General features: G+C 39.5%; 1 protein-coding gene across 1 annotated transcript in view; it reads right to left on the minus strand.

Annotated features, from left to right (window-relative positions):
• The window catches only part of CUBN (cubilin), a 284448-nt gene that overhangs the window by 26777 nt on the left and 233632 nt on the right, over positions 1-24039 (minus strand). Inside the window, exons 58-59 of the mRNA XM_059660312.1 lie at positions 23619-23748; positions 19849-20066 (exon numbers count right to left, since the gene is read on the minus strand). Of these exons, the coding sequence (XP_059516295.1) occupies positions 19849-20066; positions 23619-23748 (348 nt within the window). The remainder of the gene's footprint in view (positions 1-19848; positions 20067-23618; positions 23749-24039) is intronic.

Consider the following 24039-nt stretch of genomic DNA (forward strand, 5'->3'; position numbering starts at 1 on the left):
TGACTTGCTTTAGACATTGGAATCTTTGTGGTCATGAAGGGGAAGGAGGCCTTAAATGGGCTTGCGATTTTTGCTTGGCCTTTTATGCTCCTGTGATTCACCCAGAGCTCATGCCCCGGGTGACTGCTGGTGAAAGAGAAAGTGGATGGAGAGCAGACATGAGCCCAGCCTGAAGTCTGGAACCAACCACAGTTAACCTGCAGCTGGGAGCAGAGGCAGTCAAACCAGTGACTGATACAAATAAATGCTCTAGGCATAAACCACTGAAATTTGGATAGTTTGTTATGTACCCCTATTTTGGCAATAACTGACAATAAGTAGCTTGTTTGAGTAATCAAACTGTAATAAAGCACATTGCTTAATTCTTAAAATATACACAGAATATAATGAAAGTGAAAAGCTAACATTATCACAGGTAATTCTTTCCAAAATAGTCAAATAATTAAGTAAATAAAACATTATATGAGTGAATTATGTAATTCACATTATATATAAATATGAGTAAATATAGTACTATATGGGTGAATAGTCAAATTATTGAAGTAAATGTGTAACAAGTAAAGTCACACGAGTAAACACTTTTTGGTGTTTGTATGATGCAGGAAATTGTTATAATTGCTCTGATTACACTACTCTTTAAAAAATGTTTTTTCAATTTCATTCAATATTATTCTGTACTGGAGGCCTGGTGCATGAATTTGTGTACAGGTGGGGTCTGTCCAGCCCGCGCTGATGGCAGGGGTTGGGGAGGGTGGGAAGAGAAGGGGGGCTGATAGGGGGTGGGGCTGGCCGGGGGGAGGGGTCGTGGGCAGTTGGCTGGCCAGCCCTCCCGGTGGAAATCCCAGTCGAGGGGACAATTTGCATATTAGTCTTTTATTATATAGGATATTCCCCTATTTTTATATTTAAACATAGTACAAATGCTCTGTGCTCTTGCTCCTCCTATGGCAAAATGTAAATATAAACATGTGTCTTTGGGAAATATAAAGATGAATATTAACAAAAGAAGGGTTATTCACCAAAAAGTATTATTGTCACATTACTATTTCTATATTTCAACAATAGCTGAGTAGAATAGGAGAACTCTGACTATGAAATAGTTTCATACATAAGAAAATAATATTTATTTGCTGTACTGATATTTTAAAATTCCTTTTTAAAACACTAGTATAAGAACCTAACCTCAACATGTGGTTTAGCACCATAAATCCATCATCTTCCTTGTTACTACACGTTTTCTACCAACTAGTGAACTCCCATCCATCAGCGGCTCCTCCATCCATCAAGTTGTGCCAGAAACACTCTATAATGTCACTCTAACCTTCTTCCCCAAGTCAGAAACACTTCCGCAAAAGAACTACTTCTTCAGAGAAAGAAAATGGTTGGCTACAAAAATATTGGAAATGTGAACCCAGAGTATGCAGTGAGATCTGGGTCAAGATCTACTTAATTAAAAATCAGTAACTGAATCCTAAATTACTCCTCTCTAATTATTAAACTTCAGAGTGAAGCTAAAGCCAGGATAAATCTGATAATGTAAGAAAGAGCTATATTATCTAAGCAACTCATCTCAAAGGCTTTGTGGAGTCATACCCATTTCTGAATAGTTATTTTGAGAATTGGCATTTTTGTGGCTGATATTTTATTGAGGCCTTTTGGATAGCATCTCTATCCATCGCTGGGCAGCCACCACTTGGACAAAGGGTAGATGGCTGGCATACTTAGGACAAAGATTGGCCTGAGTTCAGGCATTTTCCTGTTCCCAGGAGCTGGCTGCAGCCCTAGGTTGTAGCTGGAGGAAGCCCAGTGATGCACAGGAAGCAGGACATAAAAGCATTGTAAGCTGTAGCCTTGGGGAAATGGGGGTGAACCACAGAGAGCCTGTGATTTTCAAAGCCTGGCATACAACTGCCTGAAAGCAGTGAATTCGTTCTCTAAATTCAACTAAATTCCACATGAGCCCATTTGTCTTTTTATCTAAAAGTAAATTGTATTTATTATTCTACTCATTAATCTCAAGTATGTACAACCTTTTAGGTGTTATATTTATGTTATGCAAAATAAAATCTTAATGGTTTTGTAACATGAGTTGTGTGGTTTTCTTTTAAATTTCCATTGGTTTGTTTTTACTAGCATCATTCTATTGGACTCATTTTAGATATCCTAATTTGAAACTCAGCCTACTTTAACTTAGAATATGTATTTAGTCTGGTAATATTGGGAAACATAAAACTAAAACACTGAAAGAAAGGTAATTTACTAAAAGAAAAGTCATTTAGCACCTAATCAGTAGCTAAAGTCACTAGGAAAAGATCAATGCAATGTATAAAGAATTTAGGATAATGATAATTGTATTATCTTTTTAATTTATGTTGAATTATTTTGGTATTATTTAAAACATCATTCTTGCCAACTTTGAAATTTCAAAAATGATTTACTAAGCAAAATGATGTGACCATACCAATTGATGCAGAAAATGAATTTGACAAGATCCAACACACATTCATGATAAGAACACTTCAGCAACAAGGAATTAAAGGCGATTTTCTCAACTTGATAAAGAATATCTATAAAAATTCCACAGTTAACATGACACTTAATGGTGAAAAACTAAATGCTCTTCTTCCAAGATTAGAAACAAGGCAAGAATATTTTTTCTCATCTTATTTAGCATAGCATTGAAAATTCGTGCCAGTGGAATCGGCAAGGAAAACAGTATACACACTGGAATGGAAAAAATGAAATTGCTATTATTTGTGTATCTAAGAATCCCAAGGAATCTGAACAAAAATTCCTAGAACACTTATTGTGAGTTCAGCAAAAACTCTGGATCTAAAAACAATGCACCAAAAATCAATCCCATTTATATATGCTAACAATACACATGTGGGAAACAAAATTAAAAACCCAATTGCTCCAAAGAAAATGCTACTCTTAGGTATACACAGTGAGACATATATAGGATCTATGTGCTAAAAGTTACAAATGATAAAAGCAATCAAAGATCTCAACATAGTAAAGATAACCATTATTCCCAAACTGATGCATAGGTATAATGCAACTCCTAGCAAAACTCCAGCAAGATTTTTCCATCAACATAAAAATGTTTATGTACAGTTTACACGGAGAGGCGCAGGCCTTCGGATAGCTAAAACAATCTTGAGAAAGAAGAATAAAGTAGGAAGAGTCAGTCAGTCTATCTCACGTTAAGTCTTACTATAGAGCAATAGTAATCAAACAGTGCAGTATTGGTGGAGGTCTAGACACCTAGATCAATGGAACAGAATAGAAAACCCAGAAATAGACCCCCCACAAATATGCCCAACTGCTTTTTTTCCAAAGGTGCAAAAGCAATTTAATGAGGGAGAGAGTCTTTTCAACATATAGTGCTAGAGCAATTGGACATCAGAGGCAAAAATTAACTTCGACCTAAACCTCAGACATTAAACAAAAATTACTTCAAAACAACCACAGACATAAAATGAAAAACGTAAACCATGAAACGTTTATATAAATTCAGAACAGAAACTCTTTCATACCTCAGGATAGGCAGAGTCTTTAGCATTGACACCAAAAGCATGATACTTAAAAGAAAAAATGATAAACTGGGCTTTAGTAAAATTAAAAACCTTTGTGCTAAGAAAGGCCTTTAAGAGGATGAAAAGATAAGCTATGGATTGGGAGAAAATCTTTGTAAACCACATAGGACTACTTTTTCAGTATATATAAAAATTTTCAAAACCCAATAGTGAAAAAACAAATAATCCAATTAGAAAACAGGCAAAAGATAGGAATAGACATTTCAGCAAAGATGATTTACATATGACAAAAAAGGCACATGAAAATTGTTCACCAAAGGGAAATGCAAATTAAAACCACCACATATCATCTGGTAATCCTGGCCAAAATAATAGTCTCTGCCTCTCTCTCTCTGCCTCTCTCTCTCTCTCCCTCCCTTCCTCTCTCTCTCTCTCTCTCTCTCTCTCTCTCTCTCTCTCTCTCTCTCTCACACACACACACACACACACACACACACACACACACACACACACACACACAGAGATAGATCATTGAAGAACACAGCACTCTACAATGGGATGTTGATGGGGTTGGGGGTCCCAAAGTATGGATAGCACAGAAAGTACTCCTCAGTGTTTCCTAACCAAAATAATAGAATCCAGATGGCATCTTAAAGTGCTGAATAAAATAAATGGAAAATTATAATTCTATATTCAGAAAAAAATATCCAACAAAATTTAAGACAAAATAAAGCCTTTTTCAGAAAAACCAAGACAAGTTTTTACCAGAAGTTTTGCAATAAATAAAAAACCACTAAATGAAGCTCTTCTAAAAGAAATTGATCCCATATGGAAGCACAGAAATTCAGGAAGGAAAAACAACAATGGGAAGTATTACTCATTGCATAAAACAATGAAAATGTTTTATTGCTTAAAATAGACATAGAATTAATATAATTAACATTAATAGCAAAAAGACAGTAAGTGGCTAAATGAATTTAAAAGGTTTTAAGGTCCTTTACTTATCATGAAGTACTAAAATGACTAGTTTTAAGTTAGATTCAAATGAGTCAAGAATATTGTAATCTCTAACGTAACCACCAAAAGAAGAATAAAAAAATGTACAACTAATATATGTTTAAAAGATATACACAATGAGACATATATAGGGTTTATGTGCTAAAAATTACACATTAAAAGAGTAATAAAACTGATCAATTTAAAAAGGCAAGAAAGAATAATTTAAAAACATAAGAACAGGTGGGACCAACAGGATCCAAGTAAAACAATGGTTTGTTTAAATCCAATAATGTTTGTAATTTTATTCTATGTAAAGACATTAAATCCCCCAACTGAAATATAAAGCAAAACAAAATCCCAATATATTCTTTGAGATAGCAAAAGGTTGAAAGTGAAGAGGCTGTACAATATAGCATGCAAACATGAATTGAAAGAAAGCTAAGGAAGCTATGCTACATCAGAGAAAGTAGACAATAAAGCAAGAAGCATTTAAAAAATATATTGCAGAATGATACGAGTCAATTCACTGGGATGATACAATAATTTTAAATGTATACCCGCCATGTGAAAGAGGATGAAACTCTAGCCCAGACCTTTCAACGGAGCTTCTAATTCTTATATCTGGTATCTATCTTATATCAAAACAATCAACTTTTTCCCTTTGCACATGAGACAAGCCCTGGGCATCTAGTCCCTGCTTATCTCTCCTGTCTCAGCTTTTGCCGCAAAGCATTACCATTCAATGTGCAGGTCAGTCTCTATAGCCTCTGAAATGCTATGTGTCTGTAACTTTGTACATGCTTTATTTTCCTCATAGAATGTCTGTTTCCCAGAGAGTGTCTTCTCACCCTTCGAGGTTAATACTATATATAGCTAACATTTACCGCATGCCAAATAAGAGCCAGCCCTAAGAGGTAGTTACTATTAGTGTGTCCATTATATAGAGGAGAAAATCAAGACAAAGGACAAGTCATTTGTTAAAGGTTGAACTTGAGATGTATAAGAATTGGGTTTGAATTTAGGAAGTCTAGCTCCAGAGATTACGTTTATAACAATTACACTATAATTCAGGGTTCATATTCTCTAAGCTGCTCTCTCTAACAGTCTTGTGTCCTCTTTACTATATACCAAAGTATCACAGATCCTTTCTTCTCTGCCTCCACTGTCCTTTGCACATATTTATGTCAAAAAGCATTTACCATGCCGAATTTACGATTATTTACTGATTCTTTTACCTTGTAAACTTCCCAAGAATAGGGAAAAGCTCATTGCCTGCATAATAAGTAGCTGGTGAATATTATTGAACAAACAATGAAGGAGTGAATAGAAAATATAGTTACTAGGTGGATTTTTGCTTTCTAGTCTAAATTTATAAGGGGGATTCTATAAATTAAATAAATTTCTTGATTTATAAAGTTGTTACTATATTATAAACATTATCTATGTATGAATGTATGTGTATATATAAAATTCTCATATGTTTTTATTGATTTTTAGAGCAAGAGGAAGAGAGAGGATAGAGAGATAGAAACATAGATGGGAGAGAAAGATAATTGATTGACTGCCTCCTGCATGCCTCCTACTAGGGATCAAGACCACAACCCAGGCATGTGCTCTGACAGGGAGTTGAACCAGTGACCTCCCGATTCCTGGGTTGATGTTCAACCGCTAAGCCACACTGGCCAGGCCATCTATACTAAAAAAAGGGTAATATGCTAATTAAACTGGATCGACTGGACATCTTCTGGACGTCTGAATTCCTTCCAGACAAAGCCACGGTGGCAAGGGCTGAGGTAGAGGCAGTTAGGGGCGATCAGGCCGGCAGGGGAGGGCAATTGAGGGCGATCAGGCAGGCAGGCAAGCGGTTAAGAGCCAGTGGTCCCGGATTGTGAGAGGGATGTCCGACTGCCAGTTTAGGCCTAATCCCACAGAGATCGGGCCTAAACCGGAAGTCGGACATCCCCTGAGAGGTCCCAGATTGGAGAGGGTGCAGGTCGGGCTGAGGGACAACCCCCCCACGCACAAATTTTGTGCACCAAGCCTCTAGTCTATCTTATCTAATAAAAGAGAAACATGGTAATTAGCGTACGTCCGCTACCCTTCCCATTGGCTAATCAGCAAGATATGCAAATTAACTGCCAACCAAGATGGTGGCCGGCAACCAGGCAGCTTGAAGCTAACATGAGGCTTGCTTGCTTCAGTGACGGAGGTAACCAAGGTTCCCCGCATGCCTTGCTGGCCTCTGAGCTTGCAGTTTGAAACATTGTTACAAATATAGAGGCTAAACAAAACCCCAGAAACCAGCTTTCAGCCAGCCGGGATCTCAGAGCTGGAGTTGATATAGTGTTTTGATTATAGAACCTAAACAAACCAGATACCTTCTTTCAGCAGCAGAGGCCTCAGAGCTGGAGCTAGAGCTAAAGCTGGCCCAGAATAAAAAAAAAGAAAAAAAGGAGTAGTTGGGAGCTTCAGTCACCCGCCAGCCTGAAAACAGCCCTCAGCCCCTCACTCAGACTGGCCAGGCACCCCAGTGGGGACCCCCACCCTGATCCAGGACACCCTTCAGGGCAAACCAGCCGGCCCCCACCCATGCACCAGGCCTCTATCCTATATAGTAAAAGGGTAATATGCCTCCCAGCACCAGGATCAGCGGGACAGGGGGCAGCACCCAAACCCCCTGATCGCCCTGCGGTTCTGTGTGTGACAGGGGGCGGGGCCACAACCCCCTGATCGGCCCTGCTCTGTGTGTGGCAGAGTGTGGCGCCCCAACCCCCCCGACGGGCCCTGCTCCGTGTGTGATGGGGTAGAGCCATAACCTCCCCATTGGCCCTGCCCTGAGTGTGAGAGTGGCGGCACCCCAACTCCCCAATCGGCCCTGCTCCGAGCCCGACCAGGGGCTGCACCTAGGGATTGGGCCTGCCCTCTGCCACCCGGGAGCAGGGTAAGCCAGCAGGTCGTTATCTCCCGAGGGGTCCCAGACTGCGAGAGGGCACAGGCCAGGCTGAGGGATCCCCACTTCCCCCCGAGTGCACAAATTTTTGTGCACCAGGCCTCTAGTATATATATAAAAGGCAAATATGCTAAGTGTCCTTCCCTCTGTCCAACAGGTCACTATGACACGCATTGACCACCATGGGGCAGACACTCAATGCAGGAGCTGCCATGATGCACAGAGAAATGACACCACCAACCTGGCACCTACAAATCAACACTTGGCTTCCCCCATGTGGGATATAGGCCCTGGTGACAGAGCACCAAATCACAGCCAATGCTGCTAAGATCCCATGAAACAAAATGAAGCCCATAGCCCAGCCAGCCTGAAAATGGTCGCTGTAGGCACTGGGTAATGATGTCATGTAGCAACGCCCAGCTTTCTCTCCCTAGTGACGACTAGCCTCCTTATAGTTTCTTCAGCCCAGGAACACGACTTGCTTTATAACCAGGTGGAAACACTTTACACTGTAACTAAATGTCTGTGAAGTGTTTTTCCGTGACTCATCTCATTTGATCCTCACAGAAGTCCTGGAGTAGGTAGATAGCAGACTCAGTGGAATCCTATTTTCTTTTCATTAGCTGGAAAATGGAGATTTAGAAAGCTTAGAAAGTTGACCCAACTGAAAAGAGTAAGAAATGCTGGACCTTGAAAATGACAAGGTTTTCTCACTGCACAAAAGATAGTCAAACACTGCTGCAGTTAAATATTTAACCCTTTGTTCTCCCTGTGTGATCTATAATAATAATCTGCTTCATGTTGATATTTACTGCTGTGTAGCTGACAATTACCTGAAAGAGAAGTTGTGTTGCTTCACTGGGCTAGAAGAAGTGTAGCTACATCATAAAGCAGGTCTAATTAAGCAAGTTCATTCTATATATATAAAAGACTAAGTTGACTTGCACATGTGCAATACATAAAAAGCTCTCCCTGGTGCCAATTGCAATGTATGTGTTCCCATCTGTCATTGTCAATCGTGAATTTGGTTGACACTTCTATTATAAAGAAAGGGCAAATAGCGATATTAAAATATTTCTTCTAATTAATTTCCTTTCAATGTGCACGAATTCGTGCACTGGGCCACTATTATATAATATTTTTAAACAAATGACTTTTTGGTTCTTTTTAAACCTGTTTTAAAAGCAAATTTAGTTGACTTTTGTGACATATTTGATTGTGAAAACACAATTAGCAGGACAACAATAAAAATATCACTAAATGGCCCTAGCCAGTTTGGCTCAGTGCATACAGCATTGGTCTGCTGACTAAAGGGTCCCAGGTTTGATTCCAGTCAAGGGCATGTACCTCAGCTGAAGGTTCATTCCTGGCTCTGGGAGGCAACCAATCATGTGCTTCTCTCACAGTGATGTTTCTCTCTCTATGTTTCTCCCCCTCCCTTCCATTCTCTCTAAAAATCAATGAGAAAATATCCTTGGGTAAGGATTAACATAGATAACTAAAAGATTTTAAATGCTGCCTCAGGGGTAGGTTTTTAGTAGAAAAATCCTTCTCTAGCTAAAAACTTGCAATGACAAATGACCTTAGGTCTGTTACTTAAGAAAATTTAATCTTAGTATTAGATTTTAGCAGACAGAGCAAAATTCATAAATTTGTAAAATTCAGGACATATTAGTGTACAGCAATACTATTTTAAAAAAGTAAAACTACTCAACATTGGCAATTACAAAATCAAAACTTAATCAAAAGTTGAAAATGTTCTGTTTAGAGGGGTCAGGATCAATAGCAATGTGCTACTTAGTACTCATATATAGGTTACAATAAAAAGATGTGAGATTTATAAAATCAGGCCAAGCATTGAATAGCTTTTTAATAATAATTAAAACAAGGAATTGTTCATTGTTCTTTTGGATATATTAGGTTGTGCATGGTGCTATGTGTATTTCAACTTTTACTAGTCTAGTGGAAATATTATTTCATTCACACAGGGATTATTTTTCCAATTCTGCTCTAAACTTGCTAAGGGACATTGGCTTAGTTCCCCAATTTAAAAATTAAATTATATGCTAAGAATACCACTCAGGGTTACATCATAAAAACAAATGTCTGAATTTCTTCATTTTGTTAGACTGTTGTGGTAAGGAATTTTTCTAAATTGGAGGCCATAATATGGGAATAGAGTTCTGCCGGGGTCCAACCCCAGCAGGTCCAGGGGTCCCCAAAGGTGTGGATGGAGTCAGCAAAGAAGGAAGGACACGGAGACAGTGTTCAGTTCATCAGCAGTCTAGCCGGGATCTCTAGCAAGGATCTCCAGCCAAGTTCTGTTCAGGATCTCCAGCCAAGTTCTGGTTTGGATCTCCAGAGAGGTTCTGCTGGTTCTCCAGCCAGGTTCTGTAGCCATGTTCCCTCGCTAGGTTCTCCAGCCAGGTTCTGTCTGAGATCTCCAGCCAGGTTCGGTCACCAGGTTCTAGTCAGGTTCTCTTGCCATATTTCTGTAGTCAGGTTCAGTCCAGGATCTTTTGCCATGTTCTCTCCAGCGAAGTTCTTCTGTCTGTAGGTTCTGTCTTCTGAGTTCTGACTTCTGAGTTCTGACTTCTAAGTTCTGTGTTCTAAGTTCTGTGTTGTTACATCTGTATTTATACCAGTTGATTCCAATCCTATCAATCTCTATGCCAAAGGTTAGGGCGTTTCTTATCTCCATTCCAGGGAGTAAAGATTATGTAGCTTAAGCATGATTGTTTGTAGTTAAAGTGATTAATTACCCGCCTGGCACTTAGTTAAGAGGTTTTATTCCCTCCCTAACTTCAGGGGAAAATCCCTAACTGGGGAAACAACCTTTCTCAGAGACCTTGGTTAAAACACATAGTGCCAAGAAGGTGAGCAAACATATTAAGAACAGTATGCCATATATGCCAGGTCCCTTGAAACAGCAAGCATGGACCGGCTCCTGGCAGAGTTCTTTGGTTACAGAGATTTATTATTCTTATACTCCAATTCAATTATCCTATATAATAAAGAGCTAATTTGCTAATTAGACCAAATAGCAGAACAACCATCTGGACGACCTTCTAGAAGAAGCCGGGGCAGCGAGGGCCGAGGCAACCAGGGCTGCTAGGGCCAAGGCAGCTGGGACTGCGAGGGCCGAACCCCTTGCACAAATTTCATGCATCAGGCCTCTAGTAATTTACATAACTGTGTTAATTCTTTACCATTATGCCATGCAAAGCCAATAAAACATGTGACATTTGTCTGTCACCAGCAGACAGCTAATTGGCTTTTACTGCTTATATAATATACTAGAGGCCTGATGCATGAAGATTATTGCAAGAATGGGCCTTCCTTCCCCTGGCTGCTGGCACCGCCTTCACTCCAGCCAGAACCGCCTTTCCGCCTTCGATCCTGCCTAGCACAACCTTTCTGCCTTCATTCTGGCCCGGAGCCACCTTTCTGCCTTCCAATGCTGCCCAGAGGCCCGGAGTGGTTGGGGCGGTGCGGAATGCTTACGTCGTCACCATGGTGATGATGCAAGCATCCTGCCTCGCCCCCGGCCACTCAGTGCCTGCATATGCAAATTAACCTGCCATCTTTGTTGGGTTAATTTGCATACGCATGCCTGATTGGCTTGCGAGCGTCACAAAGGTATGGTCAATTTGCATCTTTCTCTTTTATTAGTGTAGACTAGAGGCCCAGGGCATGAAATTCTGCACTCAGGGGGGTCCCTAACCCCAGCCTGTGCCCTCTCACAGTTTAGGACCCCGCAGGGATGTCCACCTGCCAGCAGTCAGACATCCCTTTAGCAGTCTGGGACTCTTGCAGCCCAGGACCCTTTGGTCCTTATCACCTGCCTACAGCAGAGGTGGGAGAGGCTCCCGACACTGCTGCTGCACTCGCTAGCCAAGAACCCGGATTCAGGCTGAGTGGCACTCCCCCTGTGGGAGCACACTGACCATCAGGGGGCAGCTCCTGCATTGAGCGTCTGCCCCCTGGTGGTCAGTGCACATCATAGTGACTGGTCGACTGATCGTTTGGTCATCCAGTTGTTCAGTCACTTAGGCTTTTATATAATAGATTGTATTATAAAGTACATATATTGTACATATATGTCTATAAAATATATGCATAGATATTTCATGTACTATAATAGTAAATATAGTACTATAATAGTAAATACAGTACTATTTTTAAATATAAATATTTATAATATAAATACAATAAATATTTAAATATATTTTATATTATAAAATATATATTATATAAGGTTTAAAATATGTAATATATAAATTATTATATCTAATAATATAAACATTATATAATATATAAGTATTTATAATAAAAAGTTATATAATATAAATGTTGTGAATATAATTACACTGCATTATACTATTTACAAACAGTGTATTTAATTGAAATATATATTATATCTTTCTTTGTGGAAAGGAGGAGAGAGTGATTGCTACAGTTATGTGCAATATTTAGATACAATAGGATATTACCAAATGCACTATTTGGGACTAAGTACAAATTAGAATGCTGCCACTAGAAAGCAGGCAGTGTCAAATGAGGAGATAAAAGTGGAGAAAAGTAGCTCTTTCTACCTAAAAGAGTATGAAAAGAAATGACTTGCCTCTCAGAAAATTCCCCCAGAACCTCCCCTGGTCTCTGGGTTATCAATGGCCAGAAGTGATTTGGGCTGATTAAGAAACCTATGAATTTGGAGACAGTGCTACCTGGTTCAAACTTGGCTTTACCTTTTAGGAACCCTGGGACTGCAGACAAATTACCTAATCTCTTTACTTCTTACTTCCTCCTTCGTAAACTGGGATAGTCCCTGTCTTTGGGGTAGTTGTGAGGATTAGATAAAATAATGTGTGTAGGTGCTCAGTGACAGGGGCCCATTATCATTGTGCCCAGGGATTTTTGTGACAAGTCTTCACTTGGGAGTGAGTAGAATATAAACCTAACACATAAAGTTAATAGATTTTTTAATATATCAATATGAAGAATACATGCCCTAACCGGTTTGGTTCAGTGGATAGAGCATTGGCCTGAGACTGAAAGGTCCCAGGTTCGATTCTGGTCAAGGACATGTACCTTGGTTGCAGGCACATCCCCAGTAGGAGGTGTGCAGGAGGCAGCTGATTGATGTTTCTATCTCATCAATGTTTCTTACTCTCTATCCCTCTTCCTTCCTCTCTGTAAAAAACCAATAAAATATATATATTTTTAAAAAATGAATACAGTCCTGTAAACCTAATAATGTTTTGTTTTTAAAAAACTGATTTACAGCCAAATAATTTTTAAAAATGTTTACTGCTAACCAGATATAGCTTGCATGCTCCTGGGGACACTACACCAAAGGCAGGCTGATCTGAGTAAGGATAATGATTATAGGGAATTTATGGTTACAAAAAATTTAACCCAAAAGATCCAATTATCTGAGAAAACTGGGTTACATTTTGGGGAGGTCTGGCATGGCTTAAGTTATAAATAATAACTGTTTCCAAGCTCTTGTTTACCTGAATACTTTTCAAAATGTTACCTTATAATTTACCATTAATTCACTTTTATCTCTTAGCTTGGTCTCCATAATAGCATCTGGTCACGTGGGGAGGGGGCGGGCATGGACTCTGATACTGGAATATATTTTAATAAAAACCTTTCCTTTATTTTTGCTGATCTGGAATTTTACTCCTGTCTATTTGCTTTTGTAAGGTTTGAGTGAACTAAGCATTTGTTAGTTTCTTTATCCTCTTTCCACATTCTCAGCCCAGCAAAAAACCCTTTTCAGTAAAACACACAAAGAACAAACTGCAGATAACCTTGTCTTTGGCATCAGCTCCCAAGAGAAGTCCAATCACTAGTGAGAGACTTACAAAGGGCGGAAATAAGTTTAGTCTAGTTTTCTGCAAATGGGTTTACAATTCCAGCTCATCTCATTCTCAGACTTTAGCAGAGAGAACAAATGACGTTAAGAGAATAGACAAACAACAGGCTTTCTAGTAATACCCCCATTATTGCTAAACCCCGAGCTATTTGACAGTGACTTATAAAATTATTCAAGCTATAATTCAACTATTTTATTGCACTTGTGGTTCTAAAAGAAATGTGGTTTTGCAGCTTATACCAGGCTGCTAAGAAGCAAATAGCGACATATACACATTGACGTTTATTGTCATTGAATATTTTTAAGTTTATTCTTGTATTGTTTTGCTACAGAATTTTAGAATGCCTCTCAAGGTCCAAAGTTAACATCAAAACTGTGAAACTTAAAAATAACTAGAAGTCAAAAGGAATTTGACATGTCTTTATATTTTTCTCTATTTCTTGTGATCATATTTTCCATCATTGGGGCCCAGTCTCATCCGCTTTCTCGGTCTCGCTTTCCATCTTCCCGATTCCCTCTCACTAGTGAACCCTTGTTCGACTCCCTCAACATCATCCCACCTCGGCTCTGTTTTCCTTTAGCACCTTTCAGAGGAATTTCCAGATGTTAAGGTAGCAGGTAAAGACCTAGAGGCCAGACACACATGACCCAAATGTTGAGCCTGATCTTATATTCCTAAATCTGTAAGAGTGAAAGTGATTCAATTTACTATCCCAAGTAGTAGCTGAACTACATGAACCACAATTGCATTTTGAGAGTGAAGCATATCTAGGTATAAAATAATGTATAAAATGCTGTATACACTGAGTGGCCAGATTATTATGACGGGCCAGATTATCATGACCACCCCATCAGTACTTCATTGACACTTCCAAAAATACTGAATATTGAAAACTTCCTAAGCAAATACTCTCAAGCTTTTATTATTAGTAGTAGTAGTATAACTAATTCACTTCATTGTACTGATGGGGTGGTCATAATAATCTAGCCACTCAGTGTATATTATGTATAACATAATGTAATTATAGAGTGGGCATGATTTATTCACGTACTCTTTAATTTGTCCATACAGCCAATATTGTTGGAGTGAGGATTATGTGTTAAGCCTCTGCAAGGCCTTAGAATTAATCAGAATTAGCTTTTGATTTCAGATTTAAGTTATGAAATATACTTTAAGGCTTGCTGGTAAGATTTCATTGCAAAATGAGTAAGAACCAGAAACCATTGTACCACGAAGTGGTCCGTCCTGTTGATAGTAATGACCCCTCACCCCTACCCCAGTTTAGAAATGAGGGCCTGGAGCCCTGCAGAAAGCCAGGACTTCAGTATTACTTTCTAACACAGCCTTTCTCTTTGACACGTACGGCACTTTACAGAACTGTCTACTCCATCCCCATCACATTATGAAAAGATAGAAAGTGTCATGCTTCAAACTGACTCTTTTTAGTGGATAAAGTTGAGCTCAGAATTATTATAGGACTTTTCTAAAGCATCTCACCAGGCAATGACGTAATGAAGCAATTGAGTCCTGGCTACTTACTTTCTGGTCTGCAGCGCTTTCAATTTGGGGCGATTCACCTAGTAGACCGTGATTGACTTTGTCCTTGTTAAACATGCACTTTGGTATTATTGCTTTTCTTTCATAGCAAAGGTGAGTGACTCTGATTTAATGTCAACTGACTCATTCTCCATATGACAAATACTCCAGATGAAGGAAGATGGACAGCGGCCTTCATCCTCAGCACGTGGGCTCTGAGCTACAAGGGGCCAGGAGTGTTAGTCATGTGTCCAGGATTTATAGCACTTGGTGACATGAACCTCTGGTCACTGATGTCCCTTGGTCCCTAATATTGCCATCGTCTCCAGGGCAACGCCTTGTCCTTCTAGGATCTTATCCTGAAGGGGTCATGCCTCATACTCTCCTTGGCAACTCACATATCCAAATGCCTGTGAACTTCATACCTTATTGGGCCAAGTTCAGTTTCTGAGTCTGACATTTTGCCCAAGTGTTACACAATACATTGCTTTAGAAACAAACAAAATGACTGTGGTACTCCACAGGAAATACATGTACTGTAAATCCTTGATCCGACCTATATCCACCAGTTTGGTGTCTAATGTGATGAGCACATCACGAATAGGCTGGCTGAGCAGCACTGTGTTATGACACCAGTACAGTAAACAGATGTGGGGCTTTGCTGGTTTAAAAACACATTTGCAAGTCTTAGTGCTTCATGAGTGAGACAGGTGAGCAAGGTCATGGCCAAAGCAGATCCTGTGGTAAAGGAGGGGCAGAATCTCAACCAGCAGAAGTTACTAGAACAAAAGGATACTAGTGAGTGTAGATTCTGTACTGTGGAGCGTGCCCACCTCAGCCAAATGCACAGGACCCGTGGCTTTTGAACTTTAAGAGGTCAGCGACACCGTTGACAATGAGATAAAAGCTACATACTTTCTGGAGAAAAATGCTCCAATTTGCAGATACTTGCAGGGTTTTGCAGATCCCCAGGGCCCAGTATGGTCATTTTGCTGGTCGTCAGTCATTCGGGATCAATTATTCATGTTGTGTTGGAGTGCAGGGAGCAAGAGGAAGGCAGACTCCACTGCAGCTGGAGGTCAGCCCTGGACGTGCCTGCTCTGCCTTCCCGCCCTGTGTCCCACCACGTGGCCCTTCACAGCGCAGCTCCATGAAAGACCAGGCCCGGTTTCACTCCACATTTAGTAATCAACAGCAAACCAGGGGATATTTCCCCAAAATGTGTTCAGGCCCGTTAGCAATGCAAATATAACAGATGCACGAGGAGAGTTTACCTGATAATCACATACTTATGTGAGCTGGCTCTTTACTAATTTCTGAGGAATTAAAACAGATGTTTATAAAGTATCGCCAAGTGCGTCATCTAAATAGTAAAACTGCAAACCTCTAGTGTTTTAAGATAAACTGAACTGAGATGTTGCAGGCTAAAACGGTTTCCTCTTCCCATCAACTATTTACTCTGTGCAGAGACTGTTTTCCAGGCCAAAGTGACTGCTCTGGAGACAAGAAGCCGCTGGGTGGCCCACAAAGTTGCTTTCTCCTCTTTCTGGGAGACACAGGGTAGTTTTATATGGATGGGATGGGTGTGAAGGGTGCATCTAGATCTGTAACTAAAATATCTCATGTTATGCTGAATGAAATGTCAGTTAGAAAAAGCTAAGACCCATATGATCTCACTCATATGTGGGATATAAAACTGAAACTCGTGAACACAAACAGCAGTGTGGTGGCTGCCAGAGGGGAGGGGTTGGGGGAGAAGTGGATCCAAATACATGGTGACGGGAGAAGATTTGACCTTGGGTGGTGGGCACTTGATGCAATATACAGATCTTGTAACATAGAAACCCACCCTGAAACCTATATGACCATATTAACCAATGTCACTCCAATAAATTTAATTAAAAAGGGGAAAATTTTAAAAAAAACGTACATCCCCCAAAATTAAATAAACTCAGTGTTTCACATAATCACAGCTGTAAACCTACTTTTGTAGTTTACCTTGTCCCTGTGGATTTGCCTATCCTGGACATCCTATCTGATAAAGAGGGAATATGTTAATTGACCCTCATGCTGTCACAAAGATGGCGGCGCCCACAGCCAATAAGGAGGAAATATGCTAATTGACTGCCCCACCCTCAAAGATGGAGGCACCCACAGACAATAAGGAAGGAATATGCTAATTGACTGCCATGCCCTCAAAGATGGTGGCACCCATAGCCAATAAGGAGGGAATATGCTAATTGACTGCCACACCCTCAAAGATGGTGGTTCCCACAGCCACAAGATGGCAGCACCCAGTCCCCTCAGCCATGCACCTGCCTCCGGAGTCCCCCAGTACCCACAGCCCTCCTGCCACCCAGGGCTGCCCAAGACTCAGGTAACCAGAGCCAGCTGAGGCTTGCGCTGCCAGCAGTGGCGGCAGCAGTGGTGTGATGGGGGCATCGCCTTCCCCTGATCGCCAGGTCACCTTCTGCCCCTGAGGGCCCCTGGACTGTGAGAGAGGGCAGGCCGGGCTGAGGGACGCCCCCCTCCAGTGCATGAATTTTCATGCACCAGGCCTCTAGTTTCATATAAATGGACATACAAAAAAATAAAAGATTTCATAAACTCCAGAATTCAATCTATTCATATTCTTCCTCTCCTTTTCCTTACCACAAACAACAACAACAAAAAACAAGATTAACATTCTGCAGATGAAACATTAACTCAGATGTAAGGTCTTTTTTTTTTTTTTTAAATATATTTTATTGATTTTTTACAGAGAGGAAGGGAGAGAGATAGAGAGTTAGAAACATCGATGAGAGAGAAACATCGATCAGCTGCCTCCTGCACATCTCCCACTGGGGATATGCCTGCAACCCAGGTACATGCCCCTGACCGGAATCGAACCTGGGAGCTTTCAGTCCACAGGCCGATGCTCTATCCACTGAGCCAAACCGGTTTCGGCCAGATGTAAGGTCTTGAAAGCTTTGTGACACCACACAATTCAAAATTATGACACTTGGGTTTTCAATAAAAAATTACCACTGAAAATTACCTAACTATTTCTAAGTGATTGATGATGTGTGAAGAAGAAGAAGAGGTAAAAGTCACCATCATGACATGCAGCCGTGAGCTCCATTTTCGCTCTCTACACATGGACACTCTCTCTAACTGTGACCCGGGAAATACTAATAAACTAAAAGTGCCTGATGCTCAAGGATGAACGGTGCCTCTGACAGTGTAAGATTTTTCCTTCTGTGCCATTTCAGTGCAGTAAAAATCACAATAAATCCAAAAGTGTCTTCTTTGTAGCCCAGAAAAGCATAGTAATTTAATGAGGCTGGGGAACACTAGCTAACAGGCCTCACGCAGATGAAGGCGTGTGGAGTGCTTTGAGACTATTTCAATGGCCATGTGAGAAAGCATGAGGAAAAAGTAAAACAACCTGAAAGCAGGTAACAAGAGCTATGCAAATATATGCCATTTGACTCTAAAGTCTGTGCTAAAGGCAAGAGTTTGTGAGTTCTTTTGCACAAAAACAATCTCCAAGGGAAAATTAATTTGTCTTTCAGCCTCCTGTGTTCTGCCCCTGAGACTTGCTTTCAAGTTAATGGTGATATCACTAAGTAGGGTAGGTGGCAAAGTGATTTTCTGATGCAATTTGTCATGATCACTGTGGCTTACTGGGAAGCTTTTAAAACACTATCTAATTGCTTCCCTCAAGAAATGCACACACACAAAAAAACTCACGCCAAATGCAAACAAGTTTAAGGTAAGCTCTGCTTTGAATCAGAGGCATAAAGGTTATCCACAGGATGGGGTAAAGAGAAAGAAAGAGTTTGAACAATAAGTCAGGATTCTTATTGTAGAAAGTTTCCCAGGTTTCTCTGAGATGAGAGTTCACAGAAGATGTGATTTGTTTGGTGACCTGTTCATTTCCAGAACACTGATCAAATGGAAAAATCAACACATTTTCCAGAGTCAAATATAAATGACCTGGATTGTGCCACTGATGCTGTGACTATAGATAAACAGAGGATTGATTAACTACCTTATATGATTTAAAGTTCTGTGTTGATTTTATATAGATAATTATTTCTCACATGGAGTGGTAATAAAGCAGGGTTCTATTTTTTATTGATCTTCACATTTAGCTCTTCCCTTTACTTCTAGATCATTATTTCCAGCCCAAATTATTTCTTAAGCTTCAACTTCCTCCTGTATTCTTCATTTAGTTATCTCCTAGGCCCTCCAACTCCAAATGCTCCAAACTAAATATAATACTTCTTCCCGAAATCATAGTCTCCTAAGGCACTCTATCCAACAAGTTACTCATAAGAAGTCATCAACAACTTATGTCGTCGTGTAATATATCAAGTTCCAAATGCTGTATTTCCAATGTATTCTAACTTCTGAATACCTCTGGGATCTCTACCTTTTCTTCTATTTCTATTCTTGTTGTGTTAATTTGAACCTCCAACATTTTCCATCCAGAATTCTATGATAAGTTTCTTCCTTCTCAGGCCAGAGGGTCCTTTGTGCTTTTCTCCAGACTAGTACCACTATGATCTTTCCAGAAGTCATCTGACCATTCAGTCTTTACGTAACATTCTCCAAGGATCTTAACCATTTTAAGGATAAAGTCAACATAGGCTATGGGTCCTCTGTCTTGATCTGTGCCTAGACTGCCTTTAGGCTCAACTTTCACCATTTTCATGGATGATTGATAAGGTTTGGGTCTTATTTCAGATGGTAGACTTTACCGTAGTATACTATAGAAGTACACTTGTTGAGTTATTTTTAAAAAAATCAGAATACATTATTAGCAATTTAAAAAACCAAAACTTTATGTGACTTTCCTCTAAACTTAAATGAAAAGCAACTTTAGTCAGGTGAAATAAAATAAAGCAAAAAATAACAGTCATGAAAAATAGATTTACATGTCCAAAATTCTTACCCAGTGTCTGCCGGAATGTTATCACCCAACCTCTTGCTGTTTGAAATGCATCTGTCTTGAACACCAGGAGCATACTGTTATTACTGCTCTTAACATTTGGTGGAAGCTTGGAACCACAGAATTTGCCAAGAAGAGGATCACTGATGTTGTAACCATCATAAATTGCCAGGTAGTCTTGGGAGCAGGAGGTGGAGAGAACCACATCAAAATCAGTGAACCTGTAAAATGAATCTTATTAATACTGATGTTCTTCATTTGGATTTCCATGAAATAGTACCTTGAGTTTTTGTCTTAAAAAAAAAGACAAAGGCTAAAAGTGAATGTCCAAGTTTTATTTAATAGGAAATATTAGAAACAGTATACTAATCAGTTTAAAAGTTTAGCCAAATTTTTTTGAGTAATTCAATATGTCAAAAATCGTGATAAGCACTTGGGATAAAAAAATACATTAGATATGGCCCTGAACTTCTAAGAGTTTATAATCAAGGGCATATTAATTCTCCTGAGATTAAGTTTTGACAAGTTTAATTGCTATCATTTCAGCAACACTTTAGTATTTCAGTCTCATTGAAAGTATGGCACTTACTCTATTCTCTGGTTATTTTGGGGCCATCAAGTGGTACTATCATCCTATTCTTTACTTATGGGAAGATGCTAACAAGTGGAGGAAATACTGGTTTTAGAATCAGAGCTCCATTCTTATTCCCACAGTCATTGTTTCCTTCTTTGAAAATGGAGTTTAGAGTAAAGTTAACTGAAACAATAGGCAAAAACCAAACCGTGGTGTCAGGCATATAACAGATGTTCTTAAAAAACAAGTGATGATTATTATCGTTTTGAAAATGAGGAATATGAAATAAGTTATTTCTCATAAAATAAATTGAAAAATTGAAAAATCGATGGTAGAAAAGAATGAATTAAATTCTCTTGAATCTTAGTTGATTGCCATAGCCAGAAATTCACATTTAAGATTACTGTAGTGGTCCCAGGAACTTCACCACATATCTTGGCTCTCTGCCTTCTGATATTTGCTTAGGACTGCCTTTCTGTATACACTCTGAGCTTTGACATGGCCCTAAGACTCACATCTCCATGGCCAGAGCAAGTTCTAGGTGTGATATGTTCTACCTTTTGGAAGAATTTTATGAAACCACCACTCAGTTTGCCACATTGCCTGCCCACTGCAGTAATGATCCTGGAAGCAAATGCAGAAATGAAGTTTCCATCAGCCTGAGCCCCTGAGTGACCACAAGGAGCCAGGCCTCTGGGCAGGCCACAACGGACATACTCATTCGAGTGAGAAATAAACTCACTGAGTTAAGCTACTGTGCCTTCGGGTTGTATCACTTATAACCTATCCTGACAGATACATCCCTAACTTTTCTTTTCTTTTTTAAAAAAATATATTTTATCGATTTTTTACAGAGAGGAAGGGAGAGGGATAGAGACTTAGAAACATCAATGAGAGAGAAACATCGATCAGCTGCCTCCTGCACGCCCCCTACTGGGGATGTGCCCACAACCAAGGTACATGCCCTTGACCAGAATCGAACCTGGGACCCTTCAGTCCGCAGGCTGACACTCTATCCACTGAGCCAAACCGGTTAGGGCCCTAATTCTTCTTATGGCCTAATATGGTATTTTCTTATGGCCTAATATGGTATTTTCTTATGGCCTAATATGGTATTTTAGTCTAGGCCTGATGCTCTGTCATTTCAAGTAACTATTCACAGAGTTCCCAAATAAGCAAGGCCTTCTGACATGTTTTTTTTTCTTCAGGATTTTATGACTTGTTTACTAGTGGCTTACTTTTAAAAATTTTGTTTAAATTATTTATTATTTGGAAAAAAATAAAATAAAAGTTATTTGCTCTCCTGACCTCATTTTTACACTCTTCTGCTTTCTTCGTTTTCTTTTGCTAGCAGCTGAATAAATAACACATAGCACAGAGTACTTTGATAATATTTAACAATAAAATACTTGGAAGAGCTTTAAGAAAAAAAGGATCAATTTTTATTTTTTCAAAAAGGTTCAATTGGCTGATTTTTTTCAAACTGATGATGAAGATCCAGATGAAAAAATTATTTAACCACACTTAACACTAAATGTTCTTGTAAAGGAAGATGAAGGCAGAACAATAGCTAGATAATTTCTACTTTTATTCTCAATAGGCAACATATTTATTTTCTACAACATAAATTTACAAAGAAAAAGAACAATTTGAGTGTCTAGGAGGACTCAAAGCTATTTTGGCTTTTTATTTTGCACCATTTCCCCAAAAGAGCAGAGAAGCTTCCTGGAAAAATCCCATGGGCAGAAATCCCATGGAATATCCCATGGCATATTTTGAGAGCCTTCCTACAAGGAAGTATGTTTTACTAATGTCTACAACTTCTGCAGCACCTAGAATACTAGAATAATATCTGTTTCATAGACAGTAGTCTCAGAATATTACAATAATTAATTTTTTAAACATGGTGATATAAACTTTGATACAGTGTGAGGCCCAGAGCCCAGGCAAGAAACAGAAAGAAAAACACACACATGCATACACACGCACACACACCATAATCCTATACATGTAAGAAACAAGTGTTGGGCTATAATGGCAAATGACAAGAACCATTCCTTATGCTTCTATTCTGGGCAGGCCATCCCGTCACAGGCCTCCTGCACTGGTCATTTGGCAATGTTTTGTTTTTTCTTTTGTTTGTTTTTTTGCTCCTAGGATTTAAAGGACTTTTTGGCTCTGGGGCACAGCTTCCTTACCAATCGTCCCAGGTGAGATCTGCAGTTTCCTTCAAGGCCCTGCCTATAGACCACTCGCTGTCTGACACAGTCGAGTCCTTGGACCCATCTAGTACACGAGGCCTCTGGAGGTAAATTGCAGAGGAGACTTTATGATTTTTAGGGGGAGGTGGGTGGGAGTGGGCCTAGCCCATCAAGCTCCTATAAAAGTTCTATATTGCTGCGAACTCTGCCAACCCTACCACAGATTTTCCTACCACAAACTGTACATTCCTGAATACCCATTTAGATGAAAGCAATGTGGGACTTTATCACTGGAAAACTGGAGGCTACATTCCCTTCATCAGACTTGGGAGAAAGTTGGATTGGGGAAAATTCCACTGATGTGAGATATCTTGAATAGCACCAACTTAGAGGTGTTCGGATACACAAAAATACACTTCTTAAGTAGTTAGAAGAAATTTTACCCTTTCAGAGATAGCATAGGAATATACTAGAGACATGGTATTGGGAGGAAACCTGACATGGATTCAGATATTGACCCTTCATTTAATAGTGCATCACTTTGGGAAAGTTATTTAACCTTTCTGGAGCCTCAGTTTTCTTATCAATACAATAAGATGAATAATATATACCTTATATGCCTGTTTTAAGAAATGAATAACAGAATTATGGAAAGTGTTAAAGGTTTTGTGTGTGTATAAGTGCCCAACAACTGGAAACTCTTTCTCTTACCCTTATTTCAAGATTGTCTTATAACTTTACACCCATTATAAGCTCCTTTGAAACTGTTAGAACATTTTAACGGGTGGAATGCCTGTTTTCCTTCCTTACCTGGTAACCATGCGCTATTGGCTGTGTGGAGGGTAAGAGGCCTGTTTCCCAGGTTTCCACAAGGAACTCAATCTCCCTTCCTCCCTTCTATGTCCTGATGAGAATCGATGCTCTCCATTATTAAGGAAAGCCTAGCTGTAAATCAAGCTAAAATGGTTTTCTTAAGAAGGTGAATTTGTCTTACATACTTGAGCAGAATCACTTTGTTGTCTCTCACAGTGATGTTATACAAGCAGTACATGCTGTTAGGGTAGTCTGAGTATGAATAGGCAGGGCTTTTGATAATTCCAGTGGAGAAGTTGAACACACCACCACAGGCTGCAATGAAAGACGGGAATATGAGGAGAACAATTAGTACTCGCACCATGGAAAAATAGTTTTGAAATAACCTTTACTACTGTACCTTTTTTCTCCTGAGAGATAACTATTATTTTTTTCTTAAAGCAACTTAAAGCTCCCTTCAGTGTGCTTACAATTAATTCTGATTTTTCTACCAAGGCAGAAGGAGGAAACAGTATGGTGAGAAGCAGGGAAGAATATTTAAGGCACATCTTGGATGGAATAAGTCTGAGTCAAATTAATGGCCAGAGTGAAAACAATGAGGAGAAA

Source organism: Myotis daubentonii, chromosome 1 (assembly GCF_963259705.1).
Source record: "Myotis daubentonii chromosome 1, mMyoDau2.1, whole genome shotgun sequence".
Taxonomy (NCBI): Eukaryota; Metazoa; Chordata; class Mammalia; order Chiroptera; family Vespertilionidae; genus Myotis; species Myotis daubentonii.